Here is a 19,447-nt window from a genome sequence, read left to right on the forward strand (position 1 = left end):
CAGGTGAGATTGCCGTAGGACACTCAGTATTAAATGGACTAAGTCGAACAGGATAGTATTATATGTTGGTTTATTATTTTTTGATTGTTTGCAGGAGATGAGGGCGTCGGGGATTAGGCATTCAGTAAGTATGTTAAATTTAGATTCAATAAAGGAGTCAGTGATTATTTCAAATAAAGGATTTTATTCTGGCTGTGTCTTTATTTACCTTGTAACTATAGGATTAGTAATGGATAGGTGTCTTATAGATGCCTCTCCATTACTAACCTGTGGGCTTGATGTCACCTGACAAACAATACAAAGGTGACATCAACACCACAAATATGAACCTCACTTGCCACCGCTACAGGGCAAGTGGGAAGAGCAAGGTTAAGTGCCAGAATTGGCGCATCTATATGCACCATTTCTGGGGCGGCTGAGAGCTGATGTTTTTAGCCTGGGGGATGCCAATATCCATGGCCCCTTCCCAAACTATTAATATCAGCCCGCAGCTGTCTACCTAGCCTTTGCTGGTTCAATTTTATAGGGGGACCCCATGTCAATTTTTTTTCTTCGGTTCCCCTGTAAACTAGCTAGTAAAAGTTAATCAAACAGCTGTAAGCTGATATTAATAGCTTGGGAACCTTTGGCTATTGGCTTCTTCCTAGAATACTAACATCTGCCCTCAGCCACCAGCTTCCCCCTTGCTAATTTTTAAAATTATGCTGGAGCACTTTTTTTTAGCACTGCCTTCTTCCCTAACCACCACCTAACAAATAAGAACTTGGTGTGTTCTGGCTCCCCCTCTTGTTTTTTCTCTCTCTGGAATGGAAGCCGCAGTGGTTGAGCCTACTTCTCAAAACAGTCACCCGTCTTGTTTTCAAATAATAGATAGCTATTTTTCTTCTCAATTCCAAGCTAATTGATATTTTCTAATGTGGAGTTCTCTTTTGTCGCATGTTGTTAAGTGAATCTACGACCATTCCATTAAGGAACATTAGTCTTAGAACATATCTATGTTTCTGGCCTGAGTTTGGTACATTGAGTGTTTCTTGTTATTCTACCTGTTTGGCATGTGCAATGCATTTCTCAGTCTAATAGCTTATATGTTCAAATATCCTTGACTTCTATAATCTGAGCATTGGTGCCATTATGTACAATACATGTCTGTTCTAAAAAAGAGAATAACAAAAAAAAAAATTATGCTAGAGCCCACACATTTTTAAATTTTTTTTTTTAAATAAATAGATATTGCATTTCACGCAGATTTCTCACAGTTGCTTTTTTGCTACAGCATATGTAGGTTAGTTATGCTAATGCTCCTACATAGACTTGTGTGTGTGTGTGTGTGTGTTTATATAAAATTAATGAGGGTGTCTGGCTGAAGAGGTTGAACACCACAATTTTTTAAAAAATATATTTTTATTTAGCTCTATGGATTTACAAAAATGCATGAAAATACACATGCAAAAACGCCTAAAAAAGTGGGTGTTTCCAGTTGTGTTTTTCTGTCAAGAGACGCAGAAACCTTGTAGAAATTCCTGCGACCAAATACGCAATGTGCACACATAGGCATAGAGCATAGAAGGAAGACTGGATGGGAACGTGGTAGTTTGCATTTTTTAGGTCTAGGATACACATTACCGCATTTTTGTCTATCAGGGGGACTGTGGACATGATGGACTCCATTTTGAACTTTCTGTAATTTACCCAGCGGTTTAGAGGTTTCTGGTTTATTATTGTCCGACTCTTTCCTAAGGGTTTTTGGTCGGGCATCGGGACTATTGGTCCGATCTTTAGGAGATCCTGAACATCTGACCACATGGGGGAAACGGCAGACTGTAGGCAGGTGCTTGTTATTATGAACCTCGCTGGCGGGGTCTGGGTGAACTCTAGTCTGTAACCTGAAGAGATTATCCCCAACACCCAATGATTTTCTGAGATCTCCTGCAAACTTTCCAGATGCTGACAATTGAATATCTGCGGCACAACCGTTGCAGGTGCTTAAGAAGGGTCCCAAAGCAGAAAGTATAATGAAAGAACAATCAACTACATTATAATCATAAATGCTTTTTTGTTATCAAATAATAATATTGACGCACAGAAAATGTGTTTAGTTTGTACTGTTAAAGTGACGTGCATGAAAAAGGATACAGTTTTCATCGCCATCTGAATCTTTCGGCGGACCGGGCATGTTCAGCAGTACTAATCTGGCATCATGAGATCTTGTTACTATAACTTCATTCAGTTTCACTGCAGTATGCATCCTCCGAACATTAGTCTGGTTGCTACAAAATTAAAATAAGTATATTATAGAATTCTTTATCTTAACAAAAGGGGGAGGAAAGAAACCACAAACCAATCAACAGTTGAAAAAGTATTTAATATTGCATGGAAGCAGGAATGAAAAAAAAGAATATGTATAAAGCTGAAAGCAATGTGTAGCATAAAATGATTACAAAACTATTAAGCAACAACATATAATGTTAGAGGAAATAATACTTACTATTAAGCATTTTCAGATTTAGGTGAAGTTATTTTTTAACAGTTAAGTGAATTGGTTAAGTTTCTCCCATGTAAATTTTGGCAAGTAATTTTTAACACCACGTCTATTTTAAAATATATTCTGTTCCAGCTGACTGGCTGCTGTGTCTACAGGATGCAGAGGCCCATTGTTCACCACTATAGAGGAGGGCTGTCCTCTAAGTTACATTAGACTCAACTATTAGGAGATTATTTGTAAAAAAAAGTTTCAGATTTTCATTACTTTCACATACTTTCATTATTTATTATGTGTTTTAGTCAATTTCTCCATTAAGGAAATGTGGCTTAGTAGAAAAGGGGCACAGTTGCTCAAATTTCTGGCACAAGCTAAGCCAACTAATCTGGTATAAATTTAGACAAGACATTCAAGATGTACCAAATTTATCAAATAGCATAAACCGTTGTAGTATAAATGGGTCTCATTTTAAAGGGAAGCTATCATGAGAAGCTTACACATTGTTTAAAATCAAGTTTTGAGTTAATCTTTATCAGTAATCTTACAATTTTCACACTTCTCACTGGGGTCTTTTTTAGACTCATACAGTCTATCCTTTTAGTAAATTTTCAGTAGACTCCTTATCAGCAGAGGCAGGGTTACATTGACAGCAAAACCCCTACACACAGTTGAGAACACAGAATCCACCACTCACAATAAGCGATGTGTCAGCTGACCTCAAGAAATTTCAGTCCAAAAGATAGGGTCAGAGTCTGTTCATTCTGGCTAATGTACATGTGTTGTTTCCCGTGACTAGAAGTTAGAGTCTAAACAAGCCCCAGTAGCCCTAAGTAAAACAAGTACTTCACAATTGTATTCTTGCCTGAGCTTCTCCATCTATAACTTGCAGGACTAGAATAAGAGCCATTGGGTATAATGTTGAGCATGTTGCTATATTCCGTGGTCCTGTGACTTACTAATGGAGAACCTAAGGAAAATGTAGTGCTATGACAGCACAACTTGGCAAATTCACTTAAAAACAAAACAAATGCAAATGCAGCATGATCTCACATACAGTTTTATGTTGGCAAGGTCCCTGAAGTGTCCAGATGATTTATTTTTTCCACTCATCTCAGTATTGTGTTTCTCCTTTGTCCAAGTCATGTGCATTTTCTCTGGCTCCATTTCAATTTCTTCTTCATCATCAGAATATAAGCCATCTAAGCGAATGATTGAATGTCTATCCTTTATTATCTGCGCCTAAAATATGTGAGGAAAAAAAATATATAAAAAAACATTTCCGGTCAAACAAAGCAGACAAAAATAAGTAATCATAGGCAATTGCCAAAAAAAAAAAATCTTTATCCATCTCTTTTCATACCCAACAACTTAGGTTGTTCTCCCCAAGCTTCCATCTAGCAAGTAGTCTCCTTCAGTCCACTCTTCTTCTACCTAGCAATCTCCATCCATCAATTGAGGTAGAAATCTCCATAACTCTGTAGCTAGCAATCTCCATTCATCTGTCTATCTGACTATATATTCATATTGGTACATCCATCTGACAAGCCATCAAAAATGTATGGCACAGATTTATCATTTGCAGGTCCCCTCCCCCTCTAACTGCCTCCAAATATTCAAACTCTATCTATCCAGCTTTATTTCAACTTCCTGGTCATCCTCATCCAATTCCATCCAGACATCAAACCATCTAGTTAACACACAAAAAATTAAATGAAGCAGCATTTCCTGGCTTGGAAGTGATGCCTCATTTTTGGGATGTATTTGATTGCACCCTTAGCCAGTAGAGTATAGCTATGAGGGTCCAAAATGGGTCAGATAAAATGTAACCTTTATTAACAAATATGTAGTCCCTTAAAAAAATAACTTTATTATAAATATCTTAAAAATACCAAATCCCGGTGAGACACAAAAAATATGAAAAAAATATCTAATTGTGCACCTATCCTGACAAATAGCCCTACACTTAACTGCTATCCCTTCCTAACAGTGGAGGTTGGCATCCTGATAGAACGATTTGGCGCCCCCACTCAGCGGCAGCTGACCCTGACTCACCATGTTAAGTTTCTAACAGGCTATAGGTGGGAAAACAATGAGCTAATGAAAGAAATTTAGGGAAGTATAAGGTAATAGGCTAAAGTGCACAACAAAATACCAATAAATCAATGACTGACCCCCATATATAGAGACCTGCAACAAAGCTTCTTATATGTGTTGTATGCGAGTAATGATCCCAACATATAGTTGCTCAACTCATAGCGTGCTGACTAGAGGCTACCAAATCTACAGATACAGCCGGCACTGCTAGAGGTTGCAGACTAAGACAAAAATACCATAAGTTACAGGGGTAGGAAAAATAACCTAAAAAAATCTGGTTCAATATAGCAACGGACTGTTTATGGCAGACATTTTTTGAACAGCCTCAAGCAGCATGTGCCAATAATACAGAAATGGATGATAAATGATACAACATGCAATCCATCTGTGACAGTATAAAAGACAGTGTTGCTGTCACAAAACACAATAAACTAGACTTATCACTGGGCACTAAGCTGCAAATAGATCGTCATTGTCAGCAGTACACAGTCTCTGCATATTGATATAGATGATATACAAGGTAGCCAGAGGAGGGTATTAACCCTGATCTACTTAGCTTCCCAATAGACGCCCCGACGCGTTTCCCCGGTAGACGGTTCCTCAGGAGGCAGAGATATCAGAACCAATGGGATATAGATGTAGGCGCCATGATACCTAGGCAGGCCTGAGTAGATCCAAATGGGGAGGGTTTTTATAATAGAAGATAAGAAACACCGGCCAGTAGCAACCCGCCAGTGGGGAACCACCCCCATGGTTTCCGAAAACACCGGGTATAGTCATTAGTATGATCCAGGGATAAGGACCAATTGATAGACACATGTCCATCGCGGCATATGGTTCCCTCCCCCACAGCCAAGTAGGATCATGATAAGAGTACATAGTACATACCGTGCCGGATACATGTTCTCCATACCAGCGCGCCCGCACACGTTGTGCAGTGGGAGACGCCATAATTGATAGTGAAATTACAACGCACGCATGCGTGAACGGCACATAGTGGGTCAGAAGGAGACGCGCCTGCGCTCTAAGCTGGAACGCATACTTAGAGGCGCACAGAATCACAAAGTGCGCACGCGCCAATGACACGAATAGAGACGCGCCTGCGCACTGTGTTGGAACGCACGCCAACTGGAGCGCACAGGATAGAGGGACAGAGCACAACAAACCAGCAATACATAGAGCGCATGCACCGAAGACACATAATAAGTAAAGAGAGCGCACTTGCCGTGTATCTAATCCTATCCTGTGTGATACTGTCTGCTGAGGTGTGTATCTAATCCTATCCTGTCTGATACTGTCTGATGAGCTGTGGATCTAATCCTCTCCTATGTGATACTGTCTGCTGAGCTGTGTATCTAATCCTATCCTGTGTGATACTGTCTGATGAGCTGTGGATCTAATCCTCTCCTATGTGATACTGTGTGCTGAGTCATGTATCTAATCCTATGCTGTGCGATACAGTCTGCTGAGCAGAAAATCTAAGCCTATCCTGTGTGTTACGGTCTGCTGAGCCGTGTATCCAATCTTATCCTGTGTTACTGACTGCTGAGCTGTGTATCTAATCCTATCGTGTGTGATACTGGGCTGTGTATCTAATCCTATCCTGTGTGATACTGGTCTCCCCCTGCAGTCTGTGTCAGAGGGTGGTCTGTGTCGGCACAGTAATAAATTGTTATTTCCAGCTTTACAGAAGGACGATAACACCATGGAAATGATAAGAATAATAGGCATAAGGCCTCTTTCACACTTCAGTCTTTTCAGATCCGTTGCAATGCATCCTTTTGGGAAAAAAACGGATCCTGCAAATGTGCCCGCAGGATCCATTTTTTCCCCATCAACTTGTATTAGTGACGGATGGCCACATGTCGCATCCGTCGTGCGACGGATCCGTCATGTTTTGGTGGACCGTCGGCACAAAAAACCGTTCAAAGTAACTTTTTTTGTCCGTCGCGTCCTTTTCTACGGTGCATGCGCGGCCGAAACTCCGCCCCCTCCTCCCCGGACTTTAGAATGGGCAGCGGATGTGTTGAAAAACTGCATCCGCTGCCCACGTTGTGCACAAATTTCACATCGTCCGTCGGTATGTCAGGCTGACGCATGGCGACGGCCCCGTACCGACGGAAATGTGAAAGAAGCCTAAGTTACCACAACTGTCTACAAGGAAAACTGTTGCTCATAGCAACCAATCACAGCTCAGCTTCTTACAAACAGCTCTAGTGAAATGAAAGATGCTTAGTGATTGGTTGCTATGTTGAGTGTGCGTGGCCGATGCATACACACACATTTTTATATATATATATATATATAGATGCAATAAGTGGAAAAAAGATGAATATTTCTTAAAATACACAGGGTATATAGTGGAAACCCTGCAGTGGCAGGTGTCTTCCTATCTAGGTGTGACTATTTGCATCACAGGCCCTGTTTTAAGTGTTTGGCATGAATGGGTAACTCCAACAGGAGTCCCTTAAATAAGAACGCCCTGTATCACTCCTCTCCCGGCGTCTGACCTCATCCTCAAATCTGGTTCCATAACTTTCTCCCTTAGGTGATGAGGGATCTTTCAGGGGCGGTATTACTGTCCCTTTACATCCGGGTGCCCGGGACCATTGTTCCTTGTGGTTCATCGCCTAGTACACATCAAAAGCGGAAATAGAACAGCCATCTTGATTTCATAGGCCACCAAAATTGTGTGGAGAAAATCTATGGTTCCATACTAGTGATGAGCGAGTGTACTCGTTGATCGGGTTTTCCCGAGCACGCTCTGGTGACCTCCGAGTATTTGTTAGTGTTCGGAGATTTAGTTTTCATCGCGGCAGCTGAATGATTTACAGCTATTAGCCAGGCCGAGTACATGTGGGGGTTGTCTGGTTGCTAGGGAATCCCCACATGTAATCAAGCTGGCTAATAGCTGTAAATCATGCTGCTGAGGCGATGAAATCTCCAAGCAGTCAAATACTCGGAGACTAACTAACTAACTATTAGTAAGGCCGAAAAAAGACATTTGTCCATCCAGTTCAGCCTATATTCCATCATAATAAATCCAAAGATTTACGTCCTTCTACAGAACCTAATAATTGTATGATACAATATTGTTCTGCTCCAGGAAGACATCCATCCAAGACCACCCGAGCAACGAGTACACTCGCTTATCACTATTCCAAACCTTTCTCCCCATAGAAGATAAGGGACGGTATTCCCATCCCTTTACATCCAAGTGCCCGGTATCTTGTTCCTTGCGGTTCACCGCCTGGAACGCACCAAAAGCGGAAGTTCCTCGGCCATCTTTATTTCATTATTTCATCACATCCGGTTTCGCCGGCCACCCGACCTGTGTGGAGAACATCTAAGGGCGGAAGTACGTCCGCCATCTTTAAGGAGCCCACTTAAGTGGGGAAAAGACCTCCTTCCTTCTTTCCCCCACTCCAATGGGCTCCTTAATTGGATTCTTATGACAAAATCTTCATGCCTCTCCTTCCTCTTTTTACCCTCCCCTCCAATCACATTGTATATTACGGAAACATATATAGGAAACGACTCCTCAGGAAATGGTGAACCTCAGGTGGATTTGCCATTCTTTCAAATCTCCATCTTCCCCAGGAAGCCTCCTTCTAAACCAGGCCTTTTGTCTATTATGACAGGTGTTATTGTGAAGAAAGGGAACACTACCCATTCTTTATTACTAAAGTATCGGGTATCTCATTAGCCTCCCACTGTGGAATTGGTTTATTAATAAAGGATACAGGGATTTATTTCTGGACCTTTTTATTTGGCTTAATTTTTAGTACAATATGGCAATTATGGAGAAGTGCCTATAGGTTGTCCCCTGGCATCTATAATATATGGAAAAAGGGATCCATCGACCCTGGATACGGACTAATGGTCTTAGTGGAGAATAAAACTGAAGAAATCTAATGTGGTAGTTATATATTAGTAAAGAGAAATGTGTAGCGATCCAGCATCCATGGAGAATGTAAGAAATGGACATTTATTATCGGATAAGCTAAAAAAAAAATTATGTGGATAATTCCAGTTTGGATGCGTTCCACATACTGTAGATCAGGGGTGTCAAACTGCATTCCTCGAGGGCCGCAAACCATGCGTGTTTTCAAGATTTCCTTAGCATTGCACAAGGTGCTGCAATCATTATGTGTGTAGGTGATTAAATTATCACCTGTGCAGTACAAGGAAATCCTGAAAACATGACCTGTTTGCAGCCCTCGAGGAATGCAGTTTGACACCCCTGCTGTAGATCACCTGGTCGGAGAAGACCATATGTGACGCAGTAAAGATGGCGGACGTACTTCCGCATTAGATGTTCCACATAATTTTGTTGGCTGGTGAAACCGGATGTGATGAAACCAAGATGGCGGTTGTATTTCTGCTTTTGATGTATTCCAGGCAATGAACCGCAAGAATCAGTGGTCCCAGACACCCAGATGTAAATGGACAGTAATATCGCCCCTGAAAGGTCCTTCATTACCTATGTGAAGAAAGTTATGGAACCAGATAGGAGTATGAGGTCAAACTCCAGGAGAGGAGTGATACAGGATGCTCTTATTTAAGGGACTCCTGTTGGAGTAACCCATTCATGCCAAACACTTAAAATAGGGCCAGTGATGCAAATGGTCACACCTAGATAGGAAGACACCAGCCACTGCAGTGTTTCCACTTTATACCCTTTGTATTTGAAAAAATATTCATCTTTTTCCCACTTATTGCATTTATTATAAGACTAGATGGAGGCCCGATGCCATCGCATCGGGAGGGCGGTAATATCACGATGGGGGCAGGCATGTGGCGCTGTTGTTGCCTAATGGCATCCTGTGATAATCCAATGACTTTTTCATCAGGGGACTCATGCTTATATGCATTGTTTTTGTCCTAGTGATGCTGTTGCTCTTCAAGAGTCTTCTACGTTGTGCCTTTGCTGCTTTCCTTTCATTGTCATTGGCATACTGTTTAGGAGTAGCCATGTTGGTGTTGATATTTGCTTTAGAAAGGGGTTTTCCCATGAACAAAAGTTCATTTTAAAAATTGTCTTTGTCTGACCATGTACCGAACATACCACAGCTACTGGGCAGGGGAGGAAGCAAAAGACAATACTGACATTCAGGGCTGCCACTAGGAATTTCAGGGCCCCATACTGCCAAAATGTTGTGGCCCCCTTGAAACTCCACCCAAGCTCCACCCCTCGAACCTTCCACAGTTCCTCCACCCTCTCTTGGAAAAGCTCCACTTCTGGTGAATATCGGTCTGCACTTTGACTGCGGTGCATGGACCGGCCGCGGCTCTCCTGAACTGAACTCAGCAGCCTCACAGCATGTATGAGGATGCTGGTCAGGAGATCGGCACTCAGTCCATGCACTGCTGTGCGAGCACAGACCGATAGACCCCTTTCAAAAATTACACTGCCATAATAATAATAATAAAGATGTTTCCCGATCATATATACCAACTTGCATCAATAAATCCCCACCACCCTTCCAAACCCCAACCAGAACGTATAAGTTACTGGATGATCCTGAGCTGCTGCCTGATGTTATAATTGGGCATTTGGTTTTGCAGCAGGTCAGGACCATCCAGTAGCGCAAACATTCCACTAGCCTCCCCCTGGGCCCTGTTGGATGTAGCCCCAAGTCGCCACTAGCCTTCCCTCATTAGCCACACGATACCAATCCAGACACAGCCACAGTGAGCCACCGGAAGCCTCTTCTCACCGGAGAGACTCGCCCTGCTCGTCCGGTCCGCTGCCTCACCCTGCTCGTCCGGGCCGCCGCCTCCCCATGCTCGTCCGGTCCGCCGCCTCACCCTGCTCGTCCGGTCCGCCGCCTCACCCTGCTCGTCTGGTCCGCCGCCTCACCCTGCTCATCCGGTCCGCTGCCTCACCTTGCTCGTCTGCCTGCCATCTCACCTTTCTCGTCCACCCGCTGCCTTCCGCCTGCTCATCCGTCGCCCCCAGACAGAACAAGAGAACGGAAAAAGCGACGACCTCCAAGACCACCCACAACCTGCAACAGCGATAAGGGGTTATTCCACAGTGCCCAATGGACGGGGTCACACAGGGGAGAATGAGATACAGCTCAGCAGACAGAATAACACAGGAGAGGATTAGATACAAGGCTCAGCAGACAGTATCACACAGGAGATTATGATATACACAGCTCAGCAGTCAATATTACACAGGATAGGATTAGATACACGGCTCAGCAGACTGCATCACACAGGAAAGAATTAAATACACGTCCTAGCAGTCAGTATCACACAAGAGAGGATTAGATACACAGCTCAGCAGTCAGTATCACACAGGAGAGGATTAGATATACGGCTCAGCAGACTGCATCACACAGGATAGGATTAGATACACGGCTCAGCACACAGTATCACACAGGAGAGTATTAGATACACGGCTCAGCAGTCAGTATCAGACAGGAGAGGATTAGATACACGGCTCAGCAGTCAGTATCAGACAGGAGAGGATTAGATACACGGCACAGCAATCAGTATCACACAGGAGAGGATTAGATATACGGCTCAGCAGACTGCATCACACAGGATAGGATTAGATACACGGCTCAGCAGTCCGTATCACAGGATAGGATTAGATACACGGCTCAGCAGTCAGTATCACACAGGAGAGGATTAGATACACGGCTCAGCAGTCAGTATCAGACAGGAGAGGATTAGATACACGGCACAGCAGACAGTATCACACAGGAGAGGATTAGATACACGGCTCAGCAATCAGTATCACACAGGAGAGGATTAGATACACTACTCAGCAGTCAGTATCACACAGGAGAGGATTAGATACACTGCTCAGCAGACAGTATCACACAGGAGATTATGATATACACAGCTCAGCAGTCAATATCACCCAGGATAGGATTAGATACACAGCTCAGCAGACGGGATCACCGAAGAGAGTGAGGCTCACCCTGCTCCCTGTGTCCACCTGCTCGTTCGTAATCAGTCGTCCGCCCCCAGGTGACACACCGCAGTGGCCGCACGCTGCTCTACTCCGGAATGAGGAAGTGGAGCAGCATCTGACATCAGGAAGGACCATGATGCACCCAGGCCGGCCTCAGCTTAAAGGTACAGTGCCAATTTACATTCGCCGGATGCATTAACAACACTGTAGGTGTACCTTTAAAACAACACAGTGTTGTTATGCATTGGGCGTTCAGAAGCCTTCAACAAAATGTCCAGGGGCCCCGATGAGAAGCAAAGACAGGAGGGCCCGAGCGGACCGGGCTGCCAGCGTGTTCGGGCCCCCTTTCTGCTTCTAATCACCGGGCCCCATACAGTAGCAAGGGCAGTAATGCCCTGATGGCGGCCCTGCTGACTTTACAGCAGGAAATCGCAGAGGATACATGTTGTGAGGTAAAATATTTAAAAAAAAAACAGTCAGTGAAATATTTTACCTCACAAAATGAATCCACTGTGATCCCCTGCTGTAATGTCAGTATTATCTTTTGCTTCCTCCCCTGTCCAGGAGATGTGGTATGCTCCGTACACGGTCAGACACAGTCAATTTTTAAAATGAACTTTCGTTCATGGGAAAACCCCTTTAATGTGACCGGCCTCCTCTGCCTGTAGACACGTTGTGCATCTGCCGCTGGGATCAGCCCAATGATTCCCTGCACCTGCGCGTAATTCGTGTAGACAGATAGCGATGGTCACATTAAAACTGCGCATGCGCTCTTCCTGTACAAAGATAGCGGCAGTCACGGAATCATTTGGCTGATCCCGGCGGCAGAGTGTTCGCGACTGTGTTCCGCTGGTGATACCGCGCAGGAGGCTGCGTGAGTGTGTGTGAGTGGGTGTGTGTGAGTGAGTGTTTGAGAGTGAGTGTGTGTTAGAGAGTGTGTGTGGTCCGTACGGCGTATAGAGTGTGTGTGTAGTGCGACGGTGTTCCGCTGGTGGTACCGTGCAATAGGTTGGTACCAGCAGCAGTTTCCATATTGAGACACCCATCACTTGGGTGTCCCAATATGGCGGTCGGTGAACTTCCTCTGCTTGGAATTCTGGGATATGGTGACATCTGGACAGAACAGGAAATGAAAACATTACAAGGCAATTATATAAACCGATTTCTCTGATGAATCCCCCTCATTGGCTTAGAAACACGTAAGGAACAAACACTTTTTGAGTGATGGTCTGATTTGGCATTCAGTTTTACACAGTAGGCTGGTGTGGAGTATAAATAAAATTAGGTGTATGACCGAGGATCAACTTATTTTATGGGACATGTCTAAAGTATTTTTTATAGAAAGATGCAACAATCTAACTCACCTCACGATCTTTTTCCGTCTTTGTCAAGCGCATTTGTCTAAGCATCTGAGAGCGTTGTTCCATCATAAGAGTTCGCTCATATGTGTAGGCAGAAATATCACTATTGTGCTTAAAAAAAAAAAAGGAAAATTTTAGATACCATTAAGTTTCTAATACTATAAGAGATGACATTTCATTCTATTTTTCATGCTTAACTGGACACACACACACAATGTCATAGTGGCTGTAGAGTGGCATGCATTTTTTTTTTATTTGCCTCTCCATTGCAGAGATACAAGCATCAAAATATTTGGCACCTAATAGGTTAACTTTAGTTAAGTCCAAGTGGGAGTTACCAGCTCCTGGGAGGGGGGGGGGCGTGTGCTTCTCCCTGCTGTACCATGCTGACCAATCTTAACCCCTTTACCCCCAAGGGTGGTTTGCACGTCAATGACCAGGCCAATTTTTACAATTCTGACCACTGTCCCTTTATGAGGTTATAACTCCGAAACGCTTCAACGGATCCTGGTGATTCTGACATTGTTTTCTCGTGACATATTGTACTTCATGATAGTGGTAAAATTTCTTTGATAGTACCTGCGTTTATTTGTGAAAAAAACGGAAATTTGGCGAAAATTTTGAAAATTTCGCAATTTTCAAACTTTGAATTTTTATGCAATTAAATCACAGAGATATGTCACACAAAATACTTAATAAGTAACATTTCCCACATATCTACTTTACATCAGCATAATTTTGGAACCAATTTTTTTTTTTATTAGGGAGTTATAAGGGTTAAAAGTTGACCAGCAATTTCTCATTTTTACAACACCATTTTTTTTTAGGGACCACGTCTCATTTGAAGTCATTTTGAGGGGTCTATATGATAGAAAATGCCCAAGTGTGACACCATTCTAAAAACTGCACCCCTCAAGGTGCTCAAAACCACATTCAAGAAGTTTATTAACCCTTCAGGTGTTTAATAGGAATTTTTGGAATGTTTAAATAAAAATGAACATTTAACTTTTTTACACAAAAAATTTACTTCAGCTCCAATTTGTTTTATTTTACCAAGGGTAACAGGAGAAAATGGACCCCAATAGTTGTTGTCCAATTTGTCCTGAGTACGCCGATACCCCATATGTGGCAGTAAACCACTGTTTGGGCGCATGGGAGAGCTCGGAAGGGAAGGAGCGCCGTTTGACTTTTCAATGCAAAATTGACAGGAATTGAGATGGGACGCCATGTTGCGTTTGGAGAGCCACTGATGTGCCTAAACATTGAAACCCCCCACAAGTGACACCATTTTGGAAAGTAGACCCCCTAAGGAACTTATCTGGATGTGTGGTGAGCACTTTGACCCACCAAGTGCTTCACAGAAGTTTATAATGCAGAACCGTAAAAATAAAAAATCATATTTTTTCACAAAAATTATATTTTAGCCCCCAGTTTTGTATTTTCCCTAGGGTAACAGGAGAAATTGGACCCCAAAAGTTGTTGTCCAATTTGTCCTGAGTACGCTAATACCCCATATGTGGGGGGGAACCACCGTTTGGGCGCATGGGAGGGCTCGGAAGGGAAGGAGCGCCATTTGGAATGCAGACTTAGATGGAATGGTCTGCAGGCGTCACATTGCGTTTGCAGAGCCCCTAATGTACCTAAACAGTAGAAACCCCCCACAGGTGACACCATTTTGGAAAGTAGACCCCCTAAGGAACTCATCTTGATGTGTTGTGAGAGCTTTGAACCCCCAAGTATTTCACTACAGTTTATAACGCAGAGCCGTGCAAATAAAAAATATTTTTTTTTCCACAAAAATTATATTTTAGCCCCCAGTTTTGTATTTTTCCAAGGTTAGCAGGAGAAATTGGACCCTAAATGTTGTTGTCCAATTTGTCCTGAGTACGCTGATACCCGATATGTGGGGGGGGGACCACCGTGTGGGCGCATGGGAGGGCTCGGAAGGGAAGGAGCATCATTTGGAATGCAGACTTAGATGGATTGGTCAGCAGGCGTCACATTGCGTTTGCAGAGCCCCTAATGTACCTAAACAGTAGAAACCCCCCACAAGTGACCCCATATTGGAAATTAGACCCCTCAATGAACTTATCTAGATGTGTTGTGAGAACTTTGAACCCCCAAGTGTTTCACTACAGTTTATAACGCAGAGCCGTGAAAATAAAAAATCTTTTTGTTTTCCCACAAAAATTATTTTTTAGCCCCCAGTTTTGTATTTTCCCAAGGGTAACAGGAGAAATTGGTCCACAAAAGTTGTTGTCCAATTTGTCCTGAGTACGCTGAAACCCCATATGTGAGGGTAAACCCCTGTTTGGGCACACAGGAGAGCTCGGAAGGGAAGGAGCACTGTTTTACTTTTTCAACGCAGAATTGGCTGGAATTGAGATCGGACGCCATGTCGTGTTTGGAGAGCCCCTGATGTGCCGAAACAGTGGAAACCCCCCAATTATAACTGAAACCCTAATCTAAACACACCCCTAACCCTAATTCCAACGGCAACCCTAACCACACCTCTAACCCTGACACACCCCTAACCCTAATCCCAACCCTATTCCCAACTGTAAATGTAATCTAAACCCTAACCCTAACTTTAGCCCCAACCCTAACTGTAGCCCCAACCCTAACCCTAGCCCTAACCCTAACCCTAGCCCTAACCATAACCCTAGCCCTAACCCTAGCCCTAACCCTAGCCCTAACCCTAGCCCTAACCCTAACCCTAGCCCTAACCCTAGCCCTAGCCCTAACCCTAGCCCTAATGGGAAAATGGAAATAAATACATTTTTTTTTATTTTTCCCTAACTAAGGGGGTGATGAAGGGGGGTTTGATTTACTTTTATAGTGAGTTTTTTAGCGGATTTTTATGATTGGCAGCCGTCACACACTGAAAGACCCTTTTTATTGCAAAAAATATTTTTTGCAATACCACATTTTGAGAGCTATAATTTTTCCATATTTTGGTCCACAGAGTCATGTGAGGTCTTGTTTTTTGCGGGACGAGTTGACGTTTTTATTGAAAACATTTTCGGGCACGTGACATTTTTTGATCGCTTTTTATTCCGATTTTTGTGAGGAAGAATGACCAAAAACCAGCTATTCATGAATTTCTATTGGGGGAGGCGTTTATACCGTTCCGCGTTTGGTAAAATTGATAAATCAGTTTTATTCTTCGGGTCAGTACGATTACAGCGACACCTCATTTATATAATTTTTTTATGGTTTGGCGCTTTTATACGATAAAAACTATTTTACAGAAAAAATAATTATTTTTGCATCGCTTTATTCTCAGGACTATAACTTTTTTATTTTTTCGCTGATGATGCTGTGTGGCGGCTCGTTTTTTGCGGGACAAGATGACGCTTTCAGCGGTACCATGGTTATTTATATCTGTCCTTTTGATCGCGTGTTATTCCACTTTTTGTTCGGCGGTATGATAATAAAGCGTTGTTTTTTGCCTCGTTTTTTTTTTTTCTTACGGTGTTTACTGAAGGGGTTAACTAGTGGGACAGTTTTATAGGTCGGGTCGTTATGGACGCGGCGATACTAAATATGTGTACTTTTATTGGTTTTTTTTTTTATTTAGATGAAGAAATGTATTTATGGGAATAATATTTTTTATTTTTTTTCATTATTTTGGAATATTTTTTTTTATTTTTTTTTACACATTTGGAAAATTTTTTTTTTACTTTTTTACTTTGTCCCAGGGGGGGACATCACAGATCAGTGATCTGACAGTTTGCACAGCACTCTGTCAGATCACTGATCTGACATGCAGCGCTGCAGGCTTCACAGTGCCTGCTCTGAGCAGGCTCTGTGAAGCCACCTCCCTCCCTGCAGGACCCGGATCCGCGGCCATCTTGGATCCGGGGCTGGAGGGAGCAGGGAGGGAGGTGAGACCCTCGCAGCAACGCGATCACATCGCGTTGCTCCGGGGGTCTCAGGGAAGCCCGCAGGGAGCCCCCTCCCTGCGCGGTGCTTCCCTGCACCGCCGGCACATCGCGATCATCTTTGATCGCAGTGTGCCAGGGGTTAATGTGCCGGGGGCGGTCCGTGACCGCTCCTGGCACATAGTGCCGGATGTCAGCTGCGATAAGCAGCTGACACCCGGCCGCGATCGGCCGCGCTCCCCCCGTGAGCGCGGCCGATCAGCTATGACGTACTATCCCGTCCAGGGTCAGATAAGCCCAGGGCACCTCGACGGGATAGTACGTCTAAGGTCACAGAGGGGTTAAGGAACGCAGCAACACAGCAGAGACCCCCTCCACCCCCTTGTACTTAACAAAACTTATCAAAGTTTTCACTGGGTGAGTGTAATAATTCTCTTCTTCTCCTTGTATTATGTTGTCCAATCAGAAGCAGGCAGCAAAACACTGGAAAAAGAACACGCCCCCCTCCCCGCAATAGCTTACAGCTGGTCTCTCAGTGTGTGAGATGTAATCAAACTTATGTCTGGTGCACTCAAATCTGCAGTGAAAGCAGGTCTATCATTATATCCCACACAGGGCGCAGTGTGTTTTGGGCAACTCCTGTATGGGACACTGTGAAACCCTTCTTTGATCTCACTGCATGTAGGAGACCTGATTGTAGAAGTTTTGGTAATGTGACACAGCTAAACTGCACTATGTTGCCCCTCCTCCCACAGGAATCTTATCTAAAAGTTGTTAGTAATTTGTGCTTTCTAATCCTCAAGAGGTCAGAGCTAATTGGCTGTATCATTACATCTCACACACTGAGAAACCTGCTCTAAGATATGGTGTAGGTGTGTGTTCTCTTTCTGCATGCCTACGATTGGTCAGTATCATACAGGACGAAAAAGTACACTCCCCCTATGAAAACTACCTGATAAAACCCACATGGACTTAACAAAAACTAACTCATTCAGTGCCAAATACTTTGATTGCTAGTACGTCCGTAACAAAAAAGGTGAAATTAAAAAAAGAAAAAAATGTTATTTTGTTCAGCTCTAGAGCCACTGTTATATCATGTGTCCAGCTCAATTTGGAATTAAACACAGAAGCTTACATGTACTATTGACATAAGTAAAAAATATGTAGAATAAACATTTAAAAGGTTTTCACTGCACAGTTTACAAATACAGTAGTGTTCAAAATAATAGCAGTGGGTTCAAAAACATGAGTTAATCACAAACTCTTTATACTAGTTTTGATTTCCTTGCATTGGGAACATGGCACACTGCTTCGTAAGTTCAAACATGAATCGAAATGTATATAAATTTTTAAGTACTTTACAGAAAATAACAAAAAATGAACATTTGGCTGTTCACAAAAACAGTGTCTGCATTTGTCTTTACAAACCCACAATATGTACTTTTTTATGACGAATTAGAATTTCCTGTGAATTACTAGCCTAAAATTTAGTTGTATACCCAACTACATATTAGAACTAGGGTTGATCAAATAGCTTCAGATAAGTGCTTATCCGAATAGCTATAGTGCTTACCGAATAGCTGCCTCGGTAACCTGGAGTGCCCCTGATCAGCTGTCACAGCTGCAATGCATCTTGGCTGTGTGACAGTCACAACACATGCATGGAGAGACTGTTTGTTGGGCTCTCCATGCATGTGTTATAACTGTCACACAGCAGCGACACATGCAGCTGTGGCGCCTAACATCTCATTATCGGATGCGCTCCAGGTATCCAGGTCCCCCAAGGCAGCTATTCGATAAGCGCTACAGCTATTCGGATAAGCACTTATCCTAAGCTATTCGATCAAACCTAATTAGAATGGCTTCACATTATGTGGCATAGAGAGTCAACCAACTTCTGGCACCTGTTCAGAATGCTTTGACTACATCTCACAGCTTTTTGGCATTTGTTGGCTTTGCCTCAGAATCGGCATTTTTTATGTCATCCCACAAGTGTTCTACCGGACTAAGGTTTGGGGGTTGCGCTGGCCACACCATAACCTAAATTTTGTTGGACTGGAACCAAGATTTTGCTCATTTATTGGTGTGTTTAGGGTTGTTGTCTTGTTGAAACACCCATTTCAATGGCATATCCTCTTCAGCGTAAGGCAACATGACCTCGTCAAGTATCTTGATATATCAAAACTTGTCCATGATCCCTGGTATGCATTAAATAGGTCTAGCACCATAGTAAGAAAAACATACCCATATCATGATGTTTGCACCACCATGCTTCACTGTCTTCAGAGTGTACAGTGGCTTGAATACAGAGTTTGGGGGGTCATCTGATGAAGTGTCTGCAGCCAGTTGACCCAAAAAGAACAATTTTACTTTCATCAGGCATCAAAATTTTTCTCCATTTCTTTTTAGGCCAGTTGATGTGTTCTTTTGCAAATTGTATCCTCTTCAGTATTTTTTTTTTTTTTTTTTAACAGCGGGACTTTGTGAGAGACTTCTTGCTAAGACATTAGCTTCACACAGGCATCTTCTAAGGGTACCATCACACAGTGACATTTTGATCGCTACGACGGTACGATTCGTGACATTCCAGCGATTTCCTTACGATCTCGCTGTGTCTGACACGCTCCTGCGATCAGGGACCCCGCTGAGAATCGTACGTCGTAGCAGATCGTTTGAAACTTTCTTTCGTCGCTGGATC

At 43.1% G+C, this 19,447-nt stretch overlaps 1 protein-coding gene across 1 annotated transcript in view; it reads right to left on the reverse strand.

Moving 5' to 3' along the window:
- SLC12A4 (solute carrier family 12 member 4) overlaps positions 1 to 19,447 on the reverse strand; it is a 450,549-nt gene that overhangs the window by 17,528 nt on the left and 413,574 nt on the right. The window contains exons 21-23 of the mRNA XM_069740162.1: positions 12,869 to 12,976; positions 3,534 to 3,718; positions 2,134 to 2,267 (exon numbers count right to left, since the gene is read on the reverse strand). Coding sequence (XP_069596263.1) covers positions 2,134 to 2,267; positions 3,534 to 3,718; positions 12,869 to 12,976 — 427 coding nt within the window. The remainder of the gene's footprint in view (positions 1 to 2,133; positions 2,268 to 3,533; positions 3,719 to 12,868; positions 12,977 to 19,447) is intronic.

The sequence above is a fragment of the Ranitomeya imitator genome, chromosome 9 (genome assembly GCF_032444005.1).
Source record: "Ranitomeya imitator isolate aRanImi1 chromosome 9, aRanImi1.pri, whole genome shotgun sequence".
In the NCBI taxonomy this organism is placed as follows: domain Eukaryota; kingdom Metazoa; phylum Chordata; class Amphibia; order Anura; family Dendrobatidae; genus Ranitomeya; species Ranitomeya imitator.